At 41.2% G+C, this 18,986-nt stretch overlaps 2 protein-coding genes across 3 annotated transcripts in view; both read left to right on the top strand.

Annotated features, from left to right (window-relative positions):
* Window positions 1-7,033, top strand: part of RFX4 (regulatory factor X4) — a 91,966-nt gene extending 84,933 nt beyond the window's left edge. The window contains exon 18 of the mRNA XM_005150423.2: window positions 6,761-7,033. Coding sequence (XP_005150480.1) covers window positions 6,761-7,033 — 273 coding nt within the window. The remainder of the gene's footprint in view (window positions 1-6,760) is intronic.
* A 5,813-nt stretch (window positions 7,034-12,846) lies between these two features.
* Window positions 12,847-18,986, top strand: part of RIC8B (RIC8 guanine nucleotide exchange factor B) — a 37,460-nt gene continuing 31,320 nt past the window's right edge. The window contains exons 1-2 of one of the 2 annotated variants that reach the window (XM_005150422.4): window positions 12,847-12,991; window positions 15,889-15,936. In XM_005150422.4, the coding sequence (XP_005150479.1) occupies window positions 12,905-12,991; window positions 15,889-15,936 (135 nt within the window). In that variant the 5' untranslated portion in view covers window positions 12,847-12,904. Of the gene's footprint in view, window positions 13,019-15,888; window positions 15,937-18,986 lie in introns of both variants that reach the window. The other variant, XM_031050130.2, reaches the window with a different exon arrangement.

Genomic DNA, 18,986 nt, shown 5'->3' with positions numbered 1-18,986 from the left:
TATTTCAATTCATATTATCCCACCTCTTCCTTAACATAACTCATGCTGCAGTAATTTTTCTTTGTAAAATACAAGGACAACACTTTTAGTAGGAAGAGTAGAGAAATCTGCAGCAAAATATATATATTCAATATATTTTTATATTTTAATATATCTGGTAACATATAAAGACACATATCATATGAATGTGTATCCATATACATCCAGTGCAAAAAAGTCAAGCATACAATATATATGTGTAAGTACTCTAATGCATGGCTGTAGTGAATCATATTGCAGGTCCATTTATTCAGGTTCTCTCCCCAGTAATGTCCAGAAATGAATGTGCCTTAGAGTAAGCAGAGAGTTGTCCTTTCACTAGCATAGCCCCACTGTCTTTGGCAAGAGCTGACCTGAGGACATGCTGAGTAGGAAGCAGCAGCTGGACTGTTGACTTCTGTAGCAAACTGCTCTCCATTACCCTGCCTTTGAGCTTTTAAGTTCATTTAGCTTTTTTCTTGTCTGTACTGATAGATTTAGGGATAGGTTACATAAAACATATGTTCTCTTATTAATTTTAAATCTGTTATCTTATAATTGCATTGGGTGCTCTATGATTTTTGGGTGATGAGGAATAAGTAATACTCATTTCTTATTTATCTACTCTGACTATTCAAGACATTATAGATCTGAATCATTCCTCTCACCTCCCTCCTGTCATCTCTTTTCCAGACTTAAAAGTCATCATCTGTTTAGTTTCTCTCATAATGGATGCTCTATACACAGGAATTATCTAAGGACAGCATGTGCAGTGTAGGGCAGGTGAAGTCTGGGGAACATGTAGGCATCCTATTCTTTCAATTGGTCTGAGTAGAGAACCTGCTGGAGCTGCAGCTCCCTTCCAGCCTTCCTGTGTAAACCTGAGCTCAGATTAGCCAGGAGGGACTTAGTGAAGAAGCTGCCAGATCAGCCATTTAGATGTGGGACACACTCCTAGACCTCCTCCTGCCCACAGCTTTTTCTTTCATTGTATTTCCAAAATGGAGCAACAACATTCAAATGGTGTATCTCAGGTGGAAGCACTTAACAGAGACCCATAGAAGTGGCATAGTAATGTTTCCCTTTTGTTCCTTGAGATGCAGGTCTCACCTTATTTATTTATCTATTTTCTACTTGCAAGCTATCTCCTGCTGTGCTCAGGAGCATAGCCAGGGTCAGTTGTTCCTGAACTGGGGCTCTGTCCTCAAGAAGCACTAGTCAACTTCTGGTACTGGGTGGAGAACATTTTTAATAAGCACGTGTTTGCAATGCTGTTTTGCTGTTGTCAGATTTAGTTTATGAAGAGCATACTTTACTTCCATGGTCTGGACAGAACAAATCAGTCTGGAAAATGCTGCAGTAGTAGAATCTGCTGTTATGCAGTAGGCTGGGTTTGAAACCTCTCAGAGGCAGAGGGCAGAGTATTGGGGTCATAGCTTTAAGCAGTGTTTGTACTCTGACTATCCTAAACTGTTTTGAGGACTGTAGTGGTCTCACATAACTTCTGAGAGATGCAGCATCACTTGATTTCTCTGTGCTATGTTGCATACCACAATTCTACCCAGCTAAGTCTTCCCTTCATATGCCTCTCTAGCAGGATTTATATGGGGACAGTACTGGAAGAAAGTTGTAACTGCTTTTTGGTACATTGGAGGAGCCAAAGAAATCCTCTTCCAGACAAAGCCAATGCTTTGTGTCCACTCTTGTTGTTCTGGCCCATGTAGTTCACAAAAACTAGAAAGGGAAAAGCTCTTGTCCCCCAGCACATACACAGTATAAGCTTGTGACTGTACCAATGCAGTAAGAATAATATAACCTTCCCAATAATCACCCTGTCATCAAACAGCCAGTAATGACAGAAAGAACAAAAATACTGGCCACCCATGCAACAAGAATCATTGTTTCTAACTCCATGGCTTCATAACGGACTTGAGATTCTTAGAATGTAATTGGAAGTAATCATGTATTGAATGCAACAGGAAACAGATGTCTTCTTTCTAAATAATTACAAACTGCTTTTTCATAAGGCTCCAAATGCCACTCCCTGAAGTACCAAAACCACTTAGATTGACTGGAAAGTTTCACCCAAACTATTTGACAGATGAGTATTCAATAAGTTTTAGTTTGGGGAGAAAAGGATCAAATTAGAGGTTATAAAGATTCAATCAATCAGCGGTTTTGATTACGTTTTTTTTTTGAGATTATAAGCATATTTTTATGAAGTTAATTTATAGCCAGCTCTTCACAATTGCTGCAATTTCTGTTATGAGTTATTTGCAATCCTAAAGTAGTGGCTACCATACAACATTAACTTAAAGCCCTCTGCAGAAGTGTGAGCAAATGCAATGTAAAGTCAGAGCCACATTCATAAGGAAAATATTTTGCTGTTTGGACAGAGACAACTTTCACCTCCATGCATAATCAGTCAGTGAGCTGAGGACAAGAATAAAGAGATTATTCTCTATCCTCACACTGCAGGAACTCAGTCTTCACTTCATGGGAGGACATCCTTTATGTATGTTCTAAAATAATACTAAAATAAATTGAATTAATTTTACATTATTGGGCAAGGCCTTAACAGTAATCTGCTCAAAGACTCCCAGACTTAAAGGGCTTCTTGTCTAGGTCTAACAGCAGCAGTAGCAGCAAGTGTGAGTTAACCCAGAAAATGGCAATTTCCTGTCAAGAGCCCTCCAACAAATGTCGCTTTTATATCTGGCAAAGATCACTAGGCCCCAGTGTTTTGAGTTCAGCATGCTTAAGCACTCTTCATCAAACCGGATGTAGAGTGTGAAAGGTGATTCAGGCAGCATGGGCAGGCATCCGCCCAGATGGCTAAGCTTCGGACACTCCAACAAGGCTGAATAGATGCTTCACTGGGTGAGTTAATAGTCAGGCAGGGGCCAATGAGTACTTTAAAAATATTGTCTTTCAATAGTCTCTTCACTGTAGGGAAAAAGAAGTCACTGACTCATTTGCGATTAGCTGACCTACCATTACAAAACTTTCCATCTTGCATTCACTCATAACAGAATTTATTGTAAAATACTAGATATTTAGAGTCCATGTTATTTTCAAGCAATTATTCTTTTTACATTCATGACACATTCATAAACACAGCTGCATCGAGTGCGCTTGATGAAAAGGAAAAGCAGAACACTGTATCCTGTCCCCTCATGCACAGCCATTAGCCCTGCCTTCTTAGTGAGCCTTAGCATGGCCTCTTGACTGTAGATAGGAGGAGGATTATCTTCCTTTTTCAAGGCATCCTGAAGTTTATTCTGTGAGCCAAGGTTTCATTCCCCTAACAGCACAGGTTTTGTGGTTCCAAACTACCAAAAAGATTTTATGTGGCTTCCCTCCAGAATGCCATTTACAACCAGGAGACCTGCCATAAGATTCCCACAGTTCATTTTGTTCTTCTTGCCCATAGATGAAAGTTTTGCAGTCTGCAAATTATCAAGTAGCATATTATCCCAGCTGAAGCTGGAGTTTTCTCTTGGCATTTGTAGGGCATATGAAAGCAAGTAATTCTCTTGATGTAAATCACAACCTCAGTTTCACAACAAAAGAAAATTGCACTGAGCGTGGCAATGGATTCTCTTACTGTTAACAACAGAGTAGGTCAATTATCACATAGGAAAGGAGATAAGTGATAATCATTGGTGTATTATGGTAAAAGTCTAGATTAATCTTGTTTTTTAATACAAGAATCTACAGTGACTTCAGGTATAGCTCAATGGGTAATAAAGACAAAGACCATGATAACTGGCATCAGGTAAGACAGTACTGAAGACAAAGAAGAATGTTTCTAGGTTGGTTCACATCTTGCAGCTCCACAGGTGGCATACAGAAAACAGAAAGTTAAAAATTTATTATTTGTGTGGTGTGGCTTTTTCCCAATGATGCATCCTGGTCCTGACTCCTACTGTCTCTGAGCATTTTGTACATTTGAGATCAGACAGGAAATACAAGTTATGGATTTGACAGCTGTGAAAAGGGACTTTCATTTAACTTGAGACAACCTAACTAATGGATTACATCATGTAGCAGGAGGAAGAGCCATCTTCTGAGGACTGCTTATCTTCTGTCTTAAATATTTACCTTGAGGTTTGATAAATCCTTCTGGTGGCTGTAGACAGAGAGATGAGTCACTTTTAAAAGTTAGGTGAGATGAATTCAACTCCAAAGCTATAGTGAATCACAAGACAACTTGTTTCCTCTATATTCGTTATGGTGAGAGTTTTGTACACGGCGATGTTCAGGCAAAGGCAGTCAGCAGGCACTAGCATGAAAATGACTTTCAGTTATTGGCAGTGCAGATGAGGAAAGGAGCATCCTAACTTTATTAGCTATTCTCCCAAACATTAAAAACATGAAATTTGCTCAACTTTTTCTGGAACCTTTTGTATTTACTTAGAATATTTGAAGCCTGTTTGTCTTTTGGTAGAGTGCCTTGTCCTTAATAAATGAATTAAATGAGAGAACCATGATCTTAAATCAAATCACCTAATTTGAAACCTCAGAGCTTGAGTTTCATTGATGGTGGGCACTGGCAACTCTTATCTTCATCAAAAGCATCCAGAAAATCAACAATTATGAAAACTTGAGTCCTCTGCAAAGGAATATAAGGCCTTCTGTGATCAATGCTTAAGGTCTGCTGAGTTTTCCTACTGAAAAGCTTTTCTCTGGGGTGAATACCTAAATGGGAACTACAGGAATTCTGGAAAGGGCTTTTTACAAGGGTATGTGGAGGGTAATGATAAGGAGTAATGGCTTTAAACTGAAGGAGGGGAGATTTAGGTTAGATCTTAGGAAGAAGTTTTTCCCTATGAGGGCAGTGAGGCACTGGCACAGGTTGCCCAGAGAAGCTGTGGCTGCTTCATCCCTGGCAGTGTTCAAGGCCGGGTTGGACTGGGCTTGGAACAATCTGGTCTAGTGGAAGGTGTCCCTGCCCATGGCAGGGGTTGGAGCTAGATGATACTTAAGGTCCCTTCCAACACAAACCATTCTATGATTCTGTGAAGATGGAAATGTAGATAATCTTGTATAGACTCATTGCCAGTGTTACCATTACAGCTTATTCTGATAGCTGTATTAGCAATGCCAGTTTAAGTGTTGATATTCCAGTATGGTGCTGTTATTTACCAGCCTGTTTCAGCAGCTGATTGCACAGGTAGATCCAGTCTCTATGGCAATGAGAAGTACATGCTAAATATCGCATCATACAGCTTTGATGTCCTTCCTCTCATCTTCTAACTGGCCTATCTCGCCTAGGATACAATGGAATGTGTGCGGATGCTAAATCACGAACTATAGTAGGTTGGTCAAAAATAGTCTTGTATTTCTCCTCTCTATTTAGGAGTGTTTAGAGTGTGACTTTTGATCTGCCTGAGGGCTTTGTGAACTGTTTGAATATGTTTGCCAAGGCAGGGCTGCCTTCCTGGCTGTGGTTTGAAGGGAGTCAGCAGAAACTCCTCATGGAGACATTGCTATAATTGCCTTGGGCTTATGCAACAGCTGCTTACGCAACTGATTAACCACAGCCCCATCCGGCAGTGGGGTAATGTAACAAGACCTTTTGGGAATCACTGTCATCTTCCTCCTAGGAACAACTACAGCAGCTCTTCTCTCCACAATCCTCCAAAAGATGGGGAAGGGATTTCACAGTCCTCAACCATTTTTGGCACGCAGCTTGCAAGGCTTGTAAGCATCAGAAGAGGTGATAGTCCTAACTTTGGTGAAATGCTGTCAAACAACCCAAAAAGATGAAAATTTCAATTATATTTGAGTTATAAAATATTTGAATATTTTAAAAATAAAATTTCAATTATAACTTTTTGTAGAAAAGGCATAAAGGTGTAAAATGTAGAACCTCTGAAGACACATGGCTGATCAAGGGGAACAGGGATCCTAACGGTCTCTGTGATGCAGATGGATTATAGGATTGCAAAACAAGGAGAGCACAAGGATGATCTGCTCCTGTAAGGCAATAAGAGAAATATATGTTAAGCAAGCATTCATAAGCAAGATTTACTTCCTGTTGCTAGGCAGCCTGTGGCTATAGAAAGCAAAAGCTGTTCTCTGTTTTCCTGCCTATTCTTCCTATCCTCAGCACATCTTCTCCTAAGTGGGAGGCATTTGTTGAGCTTCTTTGATTCCTAGTTCCCAACTGTTGCTGTGAACAGCTGGGGAATAGAGAGATTCTTCTTCTGCCTGACTCTTTTCATAAGTTCTTCAACTAGCTGCCCGCTCTGAGGCCAGACTATAGTATTTTTCTGCAGAAACTGGCAGGATGTCTTGTGAATGCTTAAAAGGAAAGGCACCTTTCCAGTAATAAAGATCTTTTACTCTCCTCCCTCAAAACTGAGTTGAGTGAACAGGAGTCAGGACATTTCATACTCTGTTTTTTACTGAAGAGCAAGTTTTCAACTTAAAAGCAGTGAGAAAAGATAAAATGAATTAAACCTATTTTTCTGCTCCCAAATATACCTGCCAGTGCATAGCCCTTTGATAAATTAAGCCAATATTTAAGTGCAGTGATCACCCTCACACTGGCTTGACCACAGGCACTAGTTATCTGATATTCTACCTTCAGTATGCTGCCTATTTGTTGGAGGCCCATTAGTTCATATGATTTTGGTTTTGTTAAATACAGCATTGTGACACCACCAGCACTTATTTTAACATTAAGTATGTGGTAGATAATGCTTTAATTTGTTTTTCTTTGCCTTTATTGTAGTACCCTTTCAATAGCCCAACATCAAGAATGGAGCCCTGTCTGATGAGCAGTACTCCAAGGCTACATCCCACACCAGTGACTCCTCGTTGGCCGGAGGTGCCGGCCGCAAACTCCTGCTACACAAGCCCATCCATGCACTCCACAAGATATGGAAATTCTAGTGACATGTACACTCCCTTGACTACCCGCAGGAATTCTGAATATGAGCACATGCAACACTTTCCTGGCTTTGCCTACATCAATGGGGAAGCCACCACAGGTTGGGCTAAATGAAAATGACTGGTATCAGCTAAGCCCATACACTTAAAAGAGTTATAAAAACTTCATGTTTTGTGGGAGTTTTCACGGACATTCTTCAAGGGAGGTGAAGATGGAAAAGATCCTGGGCAGATAACCGTAGTTCATATTGTGGGCAGATTGCAGACCAGTATGACTGAATGTTCCTGTAGCTGAAAAAGAGTTTTGTTCTATTCTAGACCACTTCTGGGGCCAATCTGTGCCTTTTTTAATTCTGGCATGTGGGCCAACCCTGTGTGATGTCAGTTTGAGTGAGCCATTTTTGCCCCCTCTCTTATTAACAAATGTTAATAAGTGTTACAAAAAAAGTACCAGAACAGGACCTATTTATAATTCTAATTGAAGACAGGAAATTCACCATCAGCAAAGCTCTCTCATCTGTTCTTCTTATAAGCTCTTAATGCATTCCTTAAAAACCATTCTGCCAAGTCATCACTTCTTCATATCAATTCCTTATCTGGCTCCTTAAAAGAGATGTGGTGTTGTAGGTTTCAGTTTACACCTAACTTTGTATACTGATGCACCTTTCTGTGGATCCACTAGGTTTGATCTTTACACAGGAGAAGACAAGACATGTAGCATTGAATGATACACTGCCTTAAGTTGACTATTGTTCTTATTATATATGTATTTGAGTTAAGTTTGCACAATCTGGAAAAATCTAACTTCTCTGGTCAGAAATGACAAGGTAAAGAAGGGACTTGGGGACTGGGAAGATTTGGGATTCAGAGCCACATATGTTAAATATGATGATATGAAGCAATTATGTAAAGAAAATGACAATGCAAACATGATTATCACTTAATTACCTATTGACAGGTATGAAATTATTCTCTCAGTTCCTTCATGTGGTATTAATTCTATATACTTCTACAAAATCAAAATTCAAAGCTGTGCCTTTGAACTTATTCTGTGCTGTGTATGTGTGGAAAAATGTATTGTATTTTGGGGAGAATTTTTCTTAGACATTTTCTGTCAGATTTCTAGCTATTTGTGAGGTTTTGTTAGATTTTATTAACATAGCTTTTCTTCTGTATTATAAAATGCACCAAGCAATTATGGTGGACCTATTACCCTATGGGTAAGAAATAAATAAATGGAAATATGACATCAGACATTTCAGTAATTGTTCTGTAAATAAAATCTTTGATAGCACCCAGTGTGATGATAACCATGTTTATGCCTAAAATGGACATAAGTGTTATTTGTACAGTTGTGCAAGATATATGAGGGATTTTCACACTCAAATAAAGTTCTTGAAATTAAATAGATGACATTTAAATTTACTTAAACACAGAAACTTCTGCAAGCTGCCAACCTTCAGAAAATCCTAAATGTGACTGTTTTTATTCAACAAAGGGCTTGAGAACATACCTAACTGACAGCAAATGAGTAGCCTAACACCTGCGCTTGTGGCTACACACTGCTCAAGGCTGGGACTGGATAGATGACTCCAGATGGCTTGGCGTAAGCTCTGCTGATGTTGCTCACCCAAGCCATTGTATTCACTGGGGCAGGTAAGATGTGTTCTCTTCTTTGCAGTACCTTGTAACAAATGTGTTGCCAGCAGAATACTGGAAATGGAAAAGTCATTTTTCCTTAGGTAAGTAAATAAAGCGGCAAAATTCTCAGGTCTTGTGTATTCAGCTAGTGAGTAAAATGGAGGGAGTTTGGGGTCTGAAGTAGCTAAAGGAGGGCACTGGAAATCTGCAAGGGCTGAAAGATGAAGGCCAGGTTTGGGAAGTGTTCAGGCTCTTAAATACACAGCCAAAGACCCAGAGGGATTTTCAGAAAAACACCAGGAGCCCATCTCCACCCTTAGGCACCTGATAAAAATCTTGTTCCTCAGTTAGTGTCACAGACCTTCTGAAACTTTTCTCCATTAGCTGGTGTTATTACCCAAGATGCCTTTACTCTTCACTTCTGTTAAGGACAGGGAGATCAGGTTTAGGCTAACTCATCAATTTTATACTTATTTATGTTATCTTCAGGCAAAGTTGTCTACACATGAAAAGTAAATTATCTGAGGAAGTTTTTTTTTAGCAGTCAGTCTTTCACAGATGGAGTTTTGATGTGTTTGAGACCAATATCCTGCATTGCATCTTGTTATTGAAGATGTTTAAATAAGAGCATTGATTCTGGCCTATTAATTAACAACAAGCATAGAAGTATCTGCCTCATCAAGACTGAGAAATTCGTACAAGAAAGGCACCAGAATAGAAAAATCCACTTTTTTTCCCCCAGCGAATTCCAGTTTTCTGTACTGCATTGCACCTGACGTGAGCCCACTGTGACCCTGCTCACTTATTCATTATTGCTGGAATATCGATCAGTCTCCCATTACCCAATGGACTGTTGACCATGCCTTGCCATGGTCAACAGGACCAGAGGCATTGGCAAGATGTTTGTGTGAAGAATGGACCATTAACTCAAAGCTGGGGTTTTAGAAGGATCGAGATGGAGATGAATCCCAGCACCACTTGATGGAAGCCAGAAGCACTTCCCACCTTTTTTACAATAATTTGTTAAACTAAACAAAGTCTAATCCCCACTGACTGAAAGAAAGGAGAAGATGAGATTATTTTAGTATGCAAATATGCCCTTTCCGTCAATATATTCAAGGACAACTCAGTAACTCTGATTTCAAGAGTTCAGGGAGAAAATTCAGGAAGGAAGAGGGATACTGGGCACATTGTCAGCGCCAGAAATAGTAAGGACTTTCTGAGCTAAGAAATGCAACTGTGCACAAAGTCCTGGGAGAGGCAGTTTTGAGCGACAGCAGCACCATAAGACTGTTCGTAAAAGAGCCACAGAACATCATCATTCAGATAGGGCTTTGAAAGGCTTTTGCAATAGAACCTCCACAGACTTTCTTTTCCTTTCTTTTTTTTTATTTTAAATTTTTAATTCATTTATTAACTTTATTGATGTCACAGGAGTCTGAACACGCACTTCCAACTGCCTTTGAACTGCTTCCTGATGAAGGCTCTGAAATTTGAATTGCATGTTCCTGGATAGCAGTATCTAGATTACCAAACATAACTCTAAAGAAGTCACCATCCCCACCTGCATCAGAAGCGCTGCCAGTGGAAAGCAGGTCCCCTCCTTGACCACCGCAGGTTGGAACCCACAATATGAATACATACTGCTGCAGCTTTCAGGTCACAGGGGTTTAAACCAAGAGGTGAAGTGCAGCAGCTCAGGAGAGGATGATAACCTCCAGGAAGAATGGCTGGTTACAGGCAAGAACCTCTTAAATCATCCTAGGACAAACTGCCAAATCTGAGTCAGAGTCTGCAGCCTTCCCTTGACCATGGTTACTGAAGCTGCTGCTTCCTGACTAGTCACGTATTTATGGTATATAAAGTGAATACAGAGTTTAAATAAAAAACTACACAAAACTTTCTGAAGCACTCAGTATCCTTTTCACTTTTTTTTTCTTTTCTGTTTTTCTTTTGCTTCTTTTTTTCCTTTTTCCCTTTCTCTTTCCTTCCCTTGTCTTCCCCCCCTTTTTCTTTCTTTTCATTTTCCTCATTTTTCTTTTTCTTTTTTTCCTTTTTTCTTTTATTTTGCCTTTTTCCTTTTCTTTCTCCTTTCATTTTCCCTTTTTCTCTTCTCTTTTTTTTTCTTTCTAACTTTATCTTCTCACAACAAATACACATTTTATTAAAAGTGTTATCTTTTTCACGGGCTAAAGCATAACAAGAGATAGATATATGTAATATATTCCACATAATATATTTTAATATTATCTATTACAGCATAATTAACATATATATAACATTTTTAAACAGCTGCACACACACACACACACACATACATGTATGTCTGCATATAAAAATCCATTACAATGCTTCAAGATTTTTCATTACCAGGTAGAAAAAAGACTCAGCAGGGGAAGAGCAGTGAGAACTCCATTCACTGGCATGAATCCTGTTTTTGTCAGGCTACCTCTTGCTGCTAAGGTCACTACCCTTTGACAAAAATGGCCTCTGACCTCCCCATCCCCACAATTCTGTTGTGACTGACCCTGAAACCCATGAAATTCAGGGGTAGACATTGCTTTGGAACGTTTAGATAAAGCTGACTAACATGGGAAGGGCTCATGGTATGCACCCATCTGAAAAGGTCTAGCAGTCCTTTGGTAGAGGATGCAATTTATTCTGTCCCCCTCTTTCATTCAAATCCTAATCCTTCATATGCTCATAAAGTGGAAACTAAAACTCACCGATGATGAATAACAATGTGCCTTAAAAGGGCCAGTAACAGTCTCCAAGTATTTATTGTTTAGGGTTTTTTTAATTACATAAATTGGCTATGTACAAGTAAAATGGGTGTTTTGCTGTGCTCTGAAGGAAATCTAAGCAATCTCATGCATTATTATAGAGTTGCAAGCAGAAGATTATTTTTACTGGGTTCTTCTCCATAGCAGCATTAGTACACACATGGACCTGACACAGAAGAAATGGCTGTGCAATTCGGGCTGGGTTTTGTTACTCCTCGAAGTCCAGTGACCACATTGTTCTGGTTCTGTATCTCAGTTCAACCCACTGTGGCAAGAAACCCTCATCAGAAAGTTCACCTCCTAGTTTGGGTCTGCAACTTCAACACACACCGACACATTTTATCTCCTTCATTGTTCTTTGGAGCCACCCTCCATCTGCAGCTGAAGTCTCCTTGCCCTGATTGTGTTTTCCACCATGGAGCTGATGGTTTGTGAGATGAAAGGTTTCTCTTCATGACCACAGACTACCTCCAGAATCGCTGCTGAATAAACACCTCAAGGACAGACTGACCTCAGCTGTCTCTGAAGTTTTATTACTCCGGGTTTTTTCAGTCAATACATCATTTCTGCTGTCTGGACAGTGAATTTTGATTATTGGGCACCCTGAGTATGGAAATACTACGTTTCTACTCAGTGTAGTTTAAACCTATGGCCTGGAAAAGCTCTTTAAAGACAGGGCACACCTTTGTCCTAAACACACAGGCAGTTTTGGCAAGGCAGAGAGAGGGGTTTTGTCTCCAAATGGAAATGGTGAATGCTTGGGTACCACCACCACCCAGGTGGGTTAGACTGGAGAAAGCAGGGTTTGTTTTGCTGCCAGACATGATGGTGAAGCCCCACATCACCCAATGGACATAGACTTCACTCAAGCTGCCTCTTGGTGCCATTTTGCTCAGGGCTAGTGGGTAAGGGCAAGGCAGGAGACATCTCTGCAGCCACTGCACACTGGGCATTGCCCGGGGCTTGCAGGCAGGAGTGGCTGAAGGCACCACAAAATGTTAGACTGCACTTTGCCTAAAAACTTAAGTGTGGCCAGCCCTCGTTATGGCAGGTGGCTCTCCTTGTGATGGGCATGGTAAGTGTAGCGTGAGTCGCAGAGAGCGGACAAGCCTAGCGAGGAGAGCATATGTCGGGATAAGCTTTGTGCGACCGGAGAGCGGTGGCCGCTCGGGACTCGAACCGACGGCCTTGTCCCCCTGCAACGCCCGCCTCGCAAAGCGCCGCCGGGGCTGCCCAGCGGGACCACAGCACCCATCGTGCCTCGCGGCGCCAGACCCCCGCTGAGCACCGCAATGCTTCTTCGCTTGGCATGCCGGGAGGTGTAGTTCTTTTCCTGCCGGCGGGACCGGGCGGGAAGACAGCCAGTGGAAGGGCTCCCTGCGGAGCCTCCAGCCAATAGCGCTCGAGCGCTGCCTGCCAGTCCGGGCGATTTCCAAGGGGAGCGTAGTGTCGTAATACGTGACGTCGTGTCACGTGAGGGGCGCGCGGGGCAGGAGGTCAGGGCTCGGCGGGGCGGTGGCTGCTGCCAGCGGAGCCGAGAAGGGCTGGCGGCGGCCGCGGCTATGGAGCTTGGCGCGGTGCTGGAGGCCGTGGAGGGGCGCGGCAGCGCTGAGGCTGTGGAGCGGGTCCTGGCGCGGTACAACGAGGAGGTAACGGGCCGTTCTCCTCCCCTCGCGGTACGAACCGGCCCCTCAGCTCCCCCGACGGTATCGCAGCCTCGCGGGGCCCAGGGGCGTCCCTGCCGTTGCCCTCCGCGCTCGCCTCTCCGGCGGGCCCGCTGCGTCGACCGCGTCTGCTGCCGCTTCCCCGGCGTGTGCTCGAGTGCTGTCCGCCTTCTGCGCAGGGGTGCCGAGCGGGGCTCTCGCCTGACGGGAAGCAGGCTCCTAAGGGAGCGCACAGGCAGCGGTATCGCGGGTAGATAGCGCTCAGTGCCAGGTTCTCCCCCCCGCGCCCTCTGTCTTGTTTGTACCTTACGTGGCTGACGTGGAGCATAGCAGGTTATCGGTTATCAGGCTCTAAAAAGAGCTGTTCCACAGTTTGTTTCCGACGTCTTTTAAGCTGCGTGTACCCCAGGGAAGAGGTTGGGAGAGTAACACTGAAGCCTCTCAGACCATTGTGTACCTGCTCGGCTGCCCGCAGTGCTCCCCTTTGCAGGCAGTCGTCTTGCCAGGTCTGGGTGATGTACTGGCGAGAGGCCTTCCCTTTGCACTGCTTCAGCAGGGAGGGAGTCAACGTGCAGGGGAGCAGCTCCGCAGTGGGACTGGGGTATGTCTGAAGTGGACTGCAAAACCTCCTTTGGTTTTATTACATTTCTGGGCAAGCAAAGGGAAGAAGGGAGACAGCTGAAAGCAAGGTTACAACAGGTTGAGCTTTTAGTACTGACAAGTATTAGAGTACCTAGTACTACCATTGCAGTGTGGTACATGTGCACTGAGTCAAGAAGTGAAGGGAAGGTGATGTTGGAAAGTAGAAATTGGAGTGAAGCTAGATGTTAGATGGATTCCCACGTTCCCTCTCCCTGCCCCTTCCCCCTTCTTCTCCCACCTTTGATAGGGACATCTTGACACCTGGATTTTAATAGAACAGAATAGTCTGTCTCTAAAGATCGCATTTCAACCCATCAGCTGTCTGTCCTTTGTGTAGACACTTGTGTGACTGCTACACAAGCAACTAAAGCTTGTACTGACTCAGAGTTTGGCTATAGATGTAAATGCTATTGTGTTGAACTGTCTGCTGAAATATAGTTTATTCCTGTTACAAGAATAAACATACAGATGTTTAGTTAAAGATTCTTAGCTCTGTCATTAGAGGGAAACCAAATGAATGTAGATTGGTGTATGGTTATCCTTCAGCCTCCAAGAGATGGCTTGAAGTTTGCTGTCTTACATGCAATATGTAGTTAGTTAAGTCTATGTTTTGAGTCTAGCAGTGGCAGTAACTGGTATCTTCCAGTTTCTGGTCTGTATATATCTGATGTCTGTATCAAAGGCATTTAAAGTCTTTGAATGAAGGCTTGGGGTTACATGTGTAGCTAAATATTTCTGAAGTTTCAACATGACATTTCTCTTGCTCTGTTTCTTGTTAAGAAGTTTGTCTTAATGTTTCCTACATTTCTCTGTGGAACATGTTACTAACTTCATTATCTTGCTTGTGGGCCAGCAGATACACGCAGAGTACTCAAGGTTCCAGATCTTTACCTATGCCTTTTCTGGGCTTTAGGTTTCCTTCCTTTTTTTCCCAAATAACAAATTAAATATGCCTCAATTGAAGAGAAAAAAATTGATTAAGTGTATTTCAAAGGTGCAGGTTGCTGTAGAATAGCTAGGGAGAGAAGTTAGTAGATCTGTTCTTAGTCCTCTATGCTGTCTTGTTTGCAATGATTATTCCAAACTTCTGGTTCTCCAGTGTTCAGATTAGAGGAACTGTCACCACATTTCTGTTGTAAATTTCCAAGAATGCCATGTGCAAGTGCAGATGTTGCCTTCTCTTGGTTAATTTCTCATCATTTAATGTTCACCTGCTTTTGGCTGGCATTTTGCTTAACTTGTGTGGTTCAGTAGTGTTATTGGGAGCTCTGTAAGAGAAAGGAAAGGAATTATATTCCTACTGTCATCAAGGATCTAACTGATATTGGTAATACTTGATTGTAGGGTAGATGTTCAAGGCCTCTCTGTAATTGTTGGCTTGTGTCATGAAAGGTCACTAACATGCTATGGAGGGTCACTTACATGATGTAGCAAGTTGTATACTGTAAATAATATAAATAATAGAAATTGAGAAGCTGATCATGATTAAGCACATGGAAGGTTTTAAGATGTTAAAATAACTGTCTTATTGCTGGGCTTATTGCTGTTGTCTTTGGCACAATAAAGTTTGCGTTCTATGAGTAGTATTTCACTAATAACATGCTTCAGGAAACTGAGGTAGAACTCCTCTCAACTACTGTTTTAAGTGTTTAACAGGAAACGAGTACTCATTGTTAGACCATGTCTATCTTGTGTTTGACTGTACCAGAGAAGCAAGTATCTTGGTAGTGTGGTTTGGAAACAGCCACAATATAGAAACTGGTAGATGTTGTGGTGAGGCTTATTTGATTTGCTCTGCTTGTTTTCTGGGCAAGATTTTCCTATGGTGATTCTGGTATGGGACATTTTAAAGTGCAGTCAAAAGCTTGTGAGCCAGAACTGCTTGGGGAAGAATCTGAGTAATAAGGATGTTTGAAAAATACAAGGCTATAGCTAATGTTTTTTACACTGTGAAGTGCCATGCATGAGGTTGTTAATGCACATCAGAAACAGCACAATGATAAAGGCTGGCTCTGTACTGATAGTGATTGTGAGATTGTCACTTGGAGCCACTTACTGAAGCTCATGCTGTAGGGTCAAAAGGAAAAGGGACATGAGTTGGTATGATTGAGGCTTCATTATCTGAGGTTGGTTTTTACCAGGCTCCTAAAGTGTTACAATATTTTTGCAGGTATTACGTACTTAGCAGCTGATGTTCATGTAACAAATGCAAACTCTTCTGTTTTTTTTTTTTTTTACAGAATCGGACCATTTTCAGTTTTGATCCAGCAGATGAAGATAAAAGAAAGGTAAATACAATAGGCTATCAAGCTGCATCCCTGCTCTGGTTAGAAGTATAAAAAAGTAAAAGCAGTCTCTTAACTTAGCTACCACTGTGAAATGGTGCAAGTAGTGATTATAATTATAAAAGATTCTGGTTTAATCTTTTCTTTCTTCAAAGAGACATGACAACTACCCATTTCCCTTTTTTTTTCTGAAAGAGAAAATCAGATGACTCCAGCAGAAACCCCTGTCTTGACTAAAGATAGTAACAGAAAAAAAACATAAATAATTGTATAGGGTACAGATTTGGGATGGGCTGGAGGAATAAACCCAGTCTTTTGTATCTGCCGAGATAAAAGTTTCGCAATATATTTTTCTATTTCCTCTCTTCTTGCCAGGTAGCAATATCACAGCTGTATTTCTTGTCTTTGTTACCTGTTTAAAGAATACTAGAGATAAAGAGACAAACACAGAAGAAAGCTATGGAACTATAAGGGAGAGAGAGCTACAGAAGTCTTAATCCAAAGGTAGCTGTAGTCGGTGGATTGTGTGCTGTGTGTGTCAGGTTCCAAAGATGGGAAATGTTTGTGTTGTAAAATGGAGCTGTACAGGTGTGTTAGGGCTTAACAAGTCTCTGGAGATCCATCCACAGCCTCACATTTAAAGCTTGGACATGTTGGGTTTTTATTTTATTTTCCTGTTGTTATTTTTATGGTGTAGTGTGTAATGACAAGACCATTTCTTTCTTTTTTTCTAATTAACTTTTGGGTGGATTTGTATACTTATTCAGAAATGTTCGTTAGTGAATGAGGCTCCATGTTTCCACTATTTCTGAAATAAACTGAGCTTGAAACTAGAATTGCAAGATTCCTGCAAGGATAGCTTGTCTTAAACTGGACATACATTGATTCATTCCATGATTTTGTGCAAAATCTAAGTATTTCCACATATTAAGTTGGGAATTTTATGGTAGAAATGGCTGGATAACATCTCTGTCCTTTGCATTTATACAAACCCATCTGTTATGTGTATTCTAATTTTAAGTTACAGTTCTTCACTACACTATTACTGAAAGATTTTTTAGCTTGGATTTTTCTATGGCTTTACACAAAGTTGTTGTTGAGTAATGTGGTGATGGACTGTGTGTGTCCTTTTTGATCTGTAGAAGAATTTGGGTGTGATTTTAATTTCATTTTCTTACTGTGTTTGTCCTCTTCCTTTTTTCTTTTTCCTCTACATCCCTTCCACCTCTTTTACCTTGAGAATGAGAAAGTGTCTAGTCTGGAAAACTGAATGCCAAGTAGAGAGCATAGGAAAGGAGAATGGATCTAAAACCAAAACTGTTTGCAGTTCTGCTGCTATTAGCTTGGCATGACTGCAGTGAAAGAATGTTTAGACAAAGGGTCACAATTCATAATGAAATCATGTAGGAGACTTGAAGTTCAGGTTTAGGGGGTCATGTACAGAGGGACTTCAGGATTTTTGTCTGGCTTCTGGTGCTATTGGAATCTTACCATATAACCTGATGAATGCAATACATGCTTCTTACCCGTCTGTTGCTACATATTGGGTTTGTTCATGCCTAGGAGTAAAGACTTGCAAACTTTTTGTAAATCATTCATGCGTATGCAAAAGTATAAGAACAACAGTAATGCAAGTTTTTTCTTCTGCCTTACCACATGGCTTCAGTCATGACCTTGGAATTATAGCAAGGTTGTGTAATGTAGGAGTAACTGTGCTTTATCCTTTTCTAGGTTAAATACCGTTTAGGGAGAGGACAACTCGTATACAATAGTGACATATATAAAATAGCAAAGACAGAAAGGTCAAAACTGTGGCTTGGTTACAGAAACTGGGTACATTGGACAGCAAAAAATATTCTTCAGTACTATGGCTATCTTCATGATGCGTTAGACTGTAACTAAATCGTCAGTGAGTTTGTAATACTGAACTCCAGGAACAAAGTAGGTTGTGTCCTCTAGATGGCAGGAAGAGAGGTAATGCTGTCAAGCTTGTCTATCTGAACATAGCCATAAGATTAAAACCCACAAGATTTGAATGTGAGTTATTACTTGTCCTGATGCTTCTGTCTAATGATGTATGTCTGCATTGTCCCATATGATTCCTGCTATGCATATAGATCAGTTGGCAATCCATGTTGTGCTGTATGATCTACTTGGATACCAGCCAGATCAACTTCGTGCCATTCCTTAACTTGGTGTATGCTAATAAAAACATTAATTTTTTAAAGGCTCTTTTCAGTTTGTTTGTGTAAACGTATAAAAGTTGCCGAGCAGAGGTTGAAATGAAGGCATCGTGGTTGCTTCAGAAGAGCTTAAACAGCTCTTGGAAATCTAGAATGCTTACTTGCCCCAACCAGCCTGGAAGTTCTTGACAGTGTTTTGCTGGAAGAGGTTGAGTCTTCAGAACTGCTGCGCCTCACAGCAGTGTGGTATGGTTGACACAGGCAGTTGGTTCTTTAGATCTATGCTTGAATCAGCTCCAGAAAATTAGTATTTGGTATTATGACTGGGCAGTCACCTTGGAGAAGAGTGTCTCCCTCTGGAATTGGCGCAGCAGATGCTTCAGCTCAAGACTTGCACATCCTAGTACAAAAAGGAAAGGGTTTTTTTTAGAACCACTTTTTCATCATTTAATAGCGTTGTTCTCTATTATTTATACCTTGACAGGTCCAAATCCTGCTTCTGAAGTAGCAACACATTTGTGCTGTTTACAGATTTAAAATGGTGAGAAGATCACAGCACTGTTTGTGTCTTGGAAACATCTGTCAGTACTGATTCCCTAGCTAGCCGTGGCCTTCCAACTGGAAGGAGCTGCAGCACCCTTTGCCTAGGTGATATAACAGAAAAAGTAAATCTGTCCAAGATAGCAAACAAGACTGACTTTCAAAATTGGAGGAAGATGCTGAGTTTAAAGGAGGAAGGGAAAACAAAAAAAAAGGATGCAACAGCCAAATATAAGAATATGACTCATAAGCCATATTCTTACCAGGATCTTTATTATTGGTGTATTTCCTCTTTAACTCCTTGTGTTTTGTCTGCTTCACCTTTTGTGG

This window comes from Melopsittacus undulatus, chromosome 5 (assembly GCF_012275295.1).
Source record: "Melopsittacus undulatus isolate bMelUnd1 chromosome 5, bMelUnd1.mat.Z, whole genome shotgun sequence".
In the NCBI taxonomy this organism is placed as follows: Eukaryota; Metazoa; Chordata; class Aves; order Psittaciformes; family Psittaculidae; genus Melopsittacus; species Melopsittacus undulatus.
Note: the sequence above shows the minus strand (reverse complement) of the source record. Positions and strands in the feature narration are given on the sequence as shown.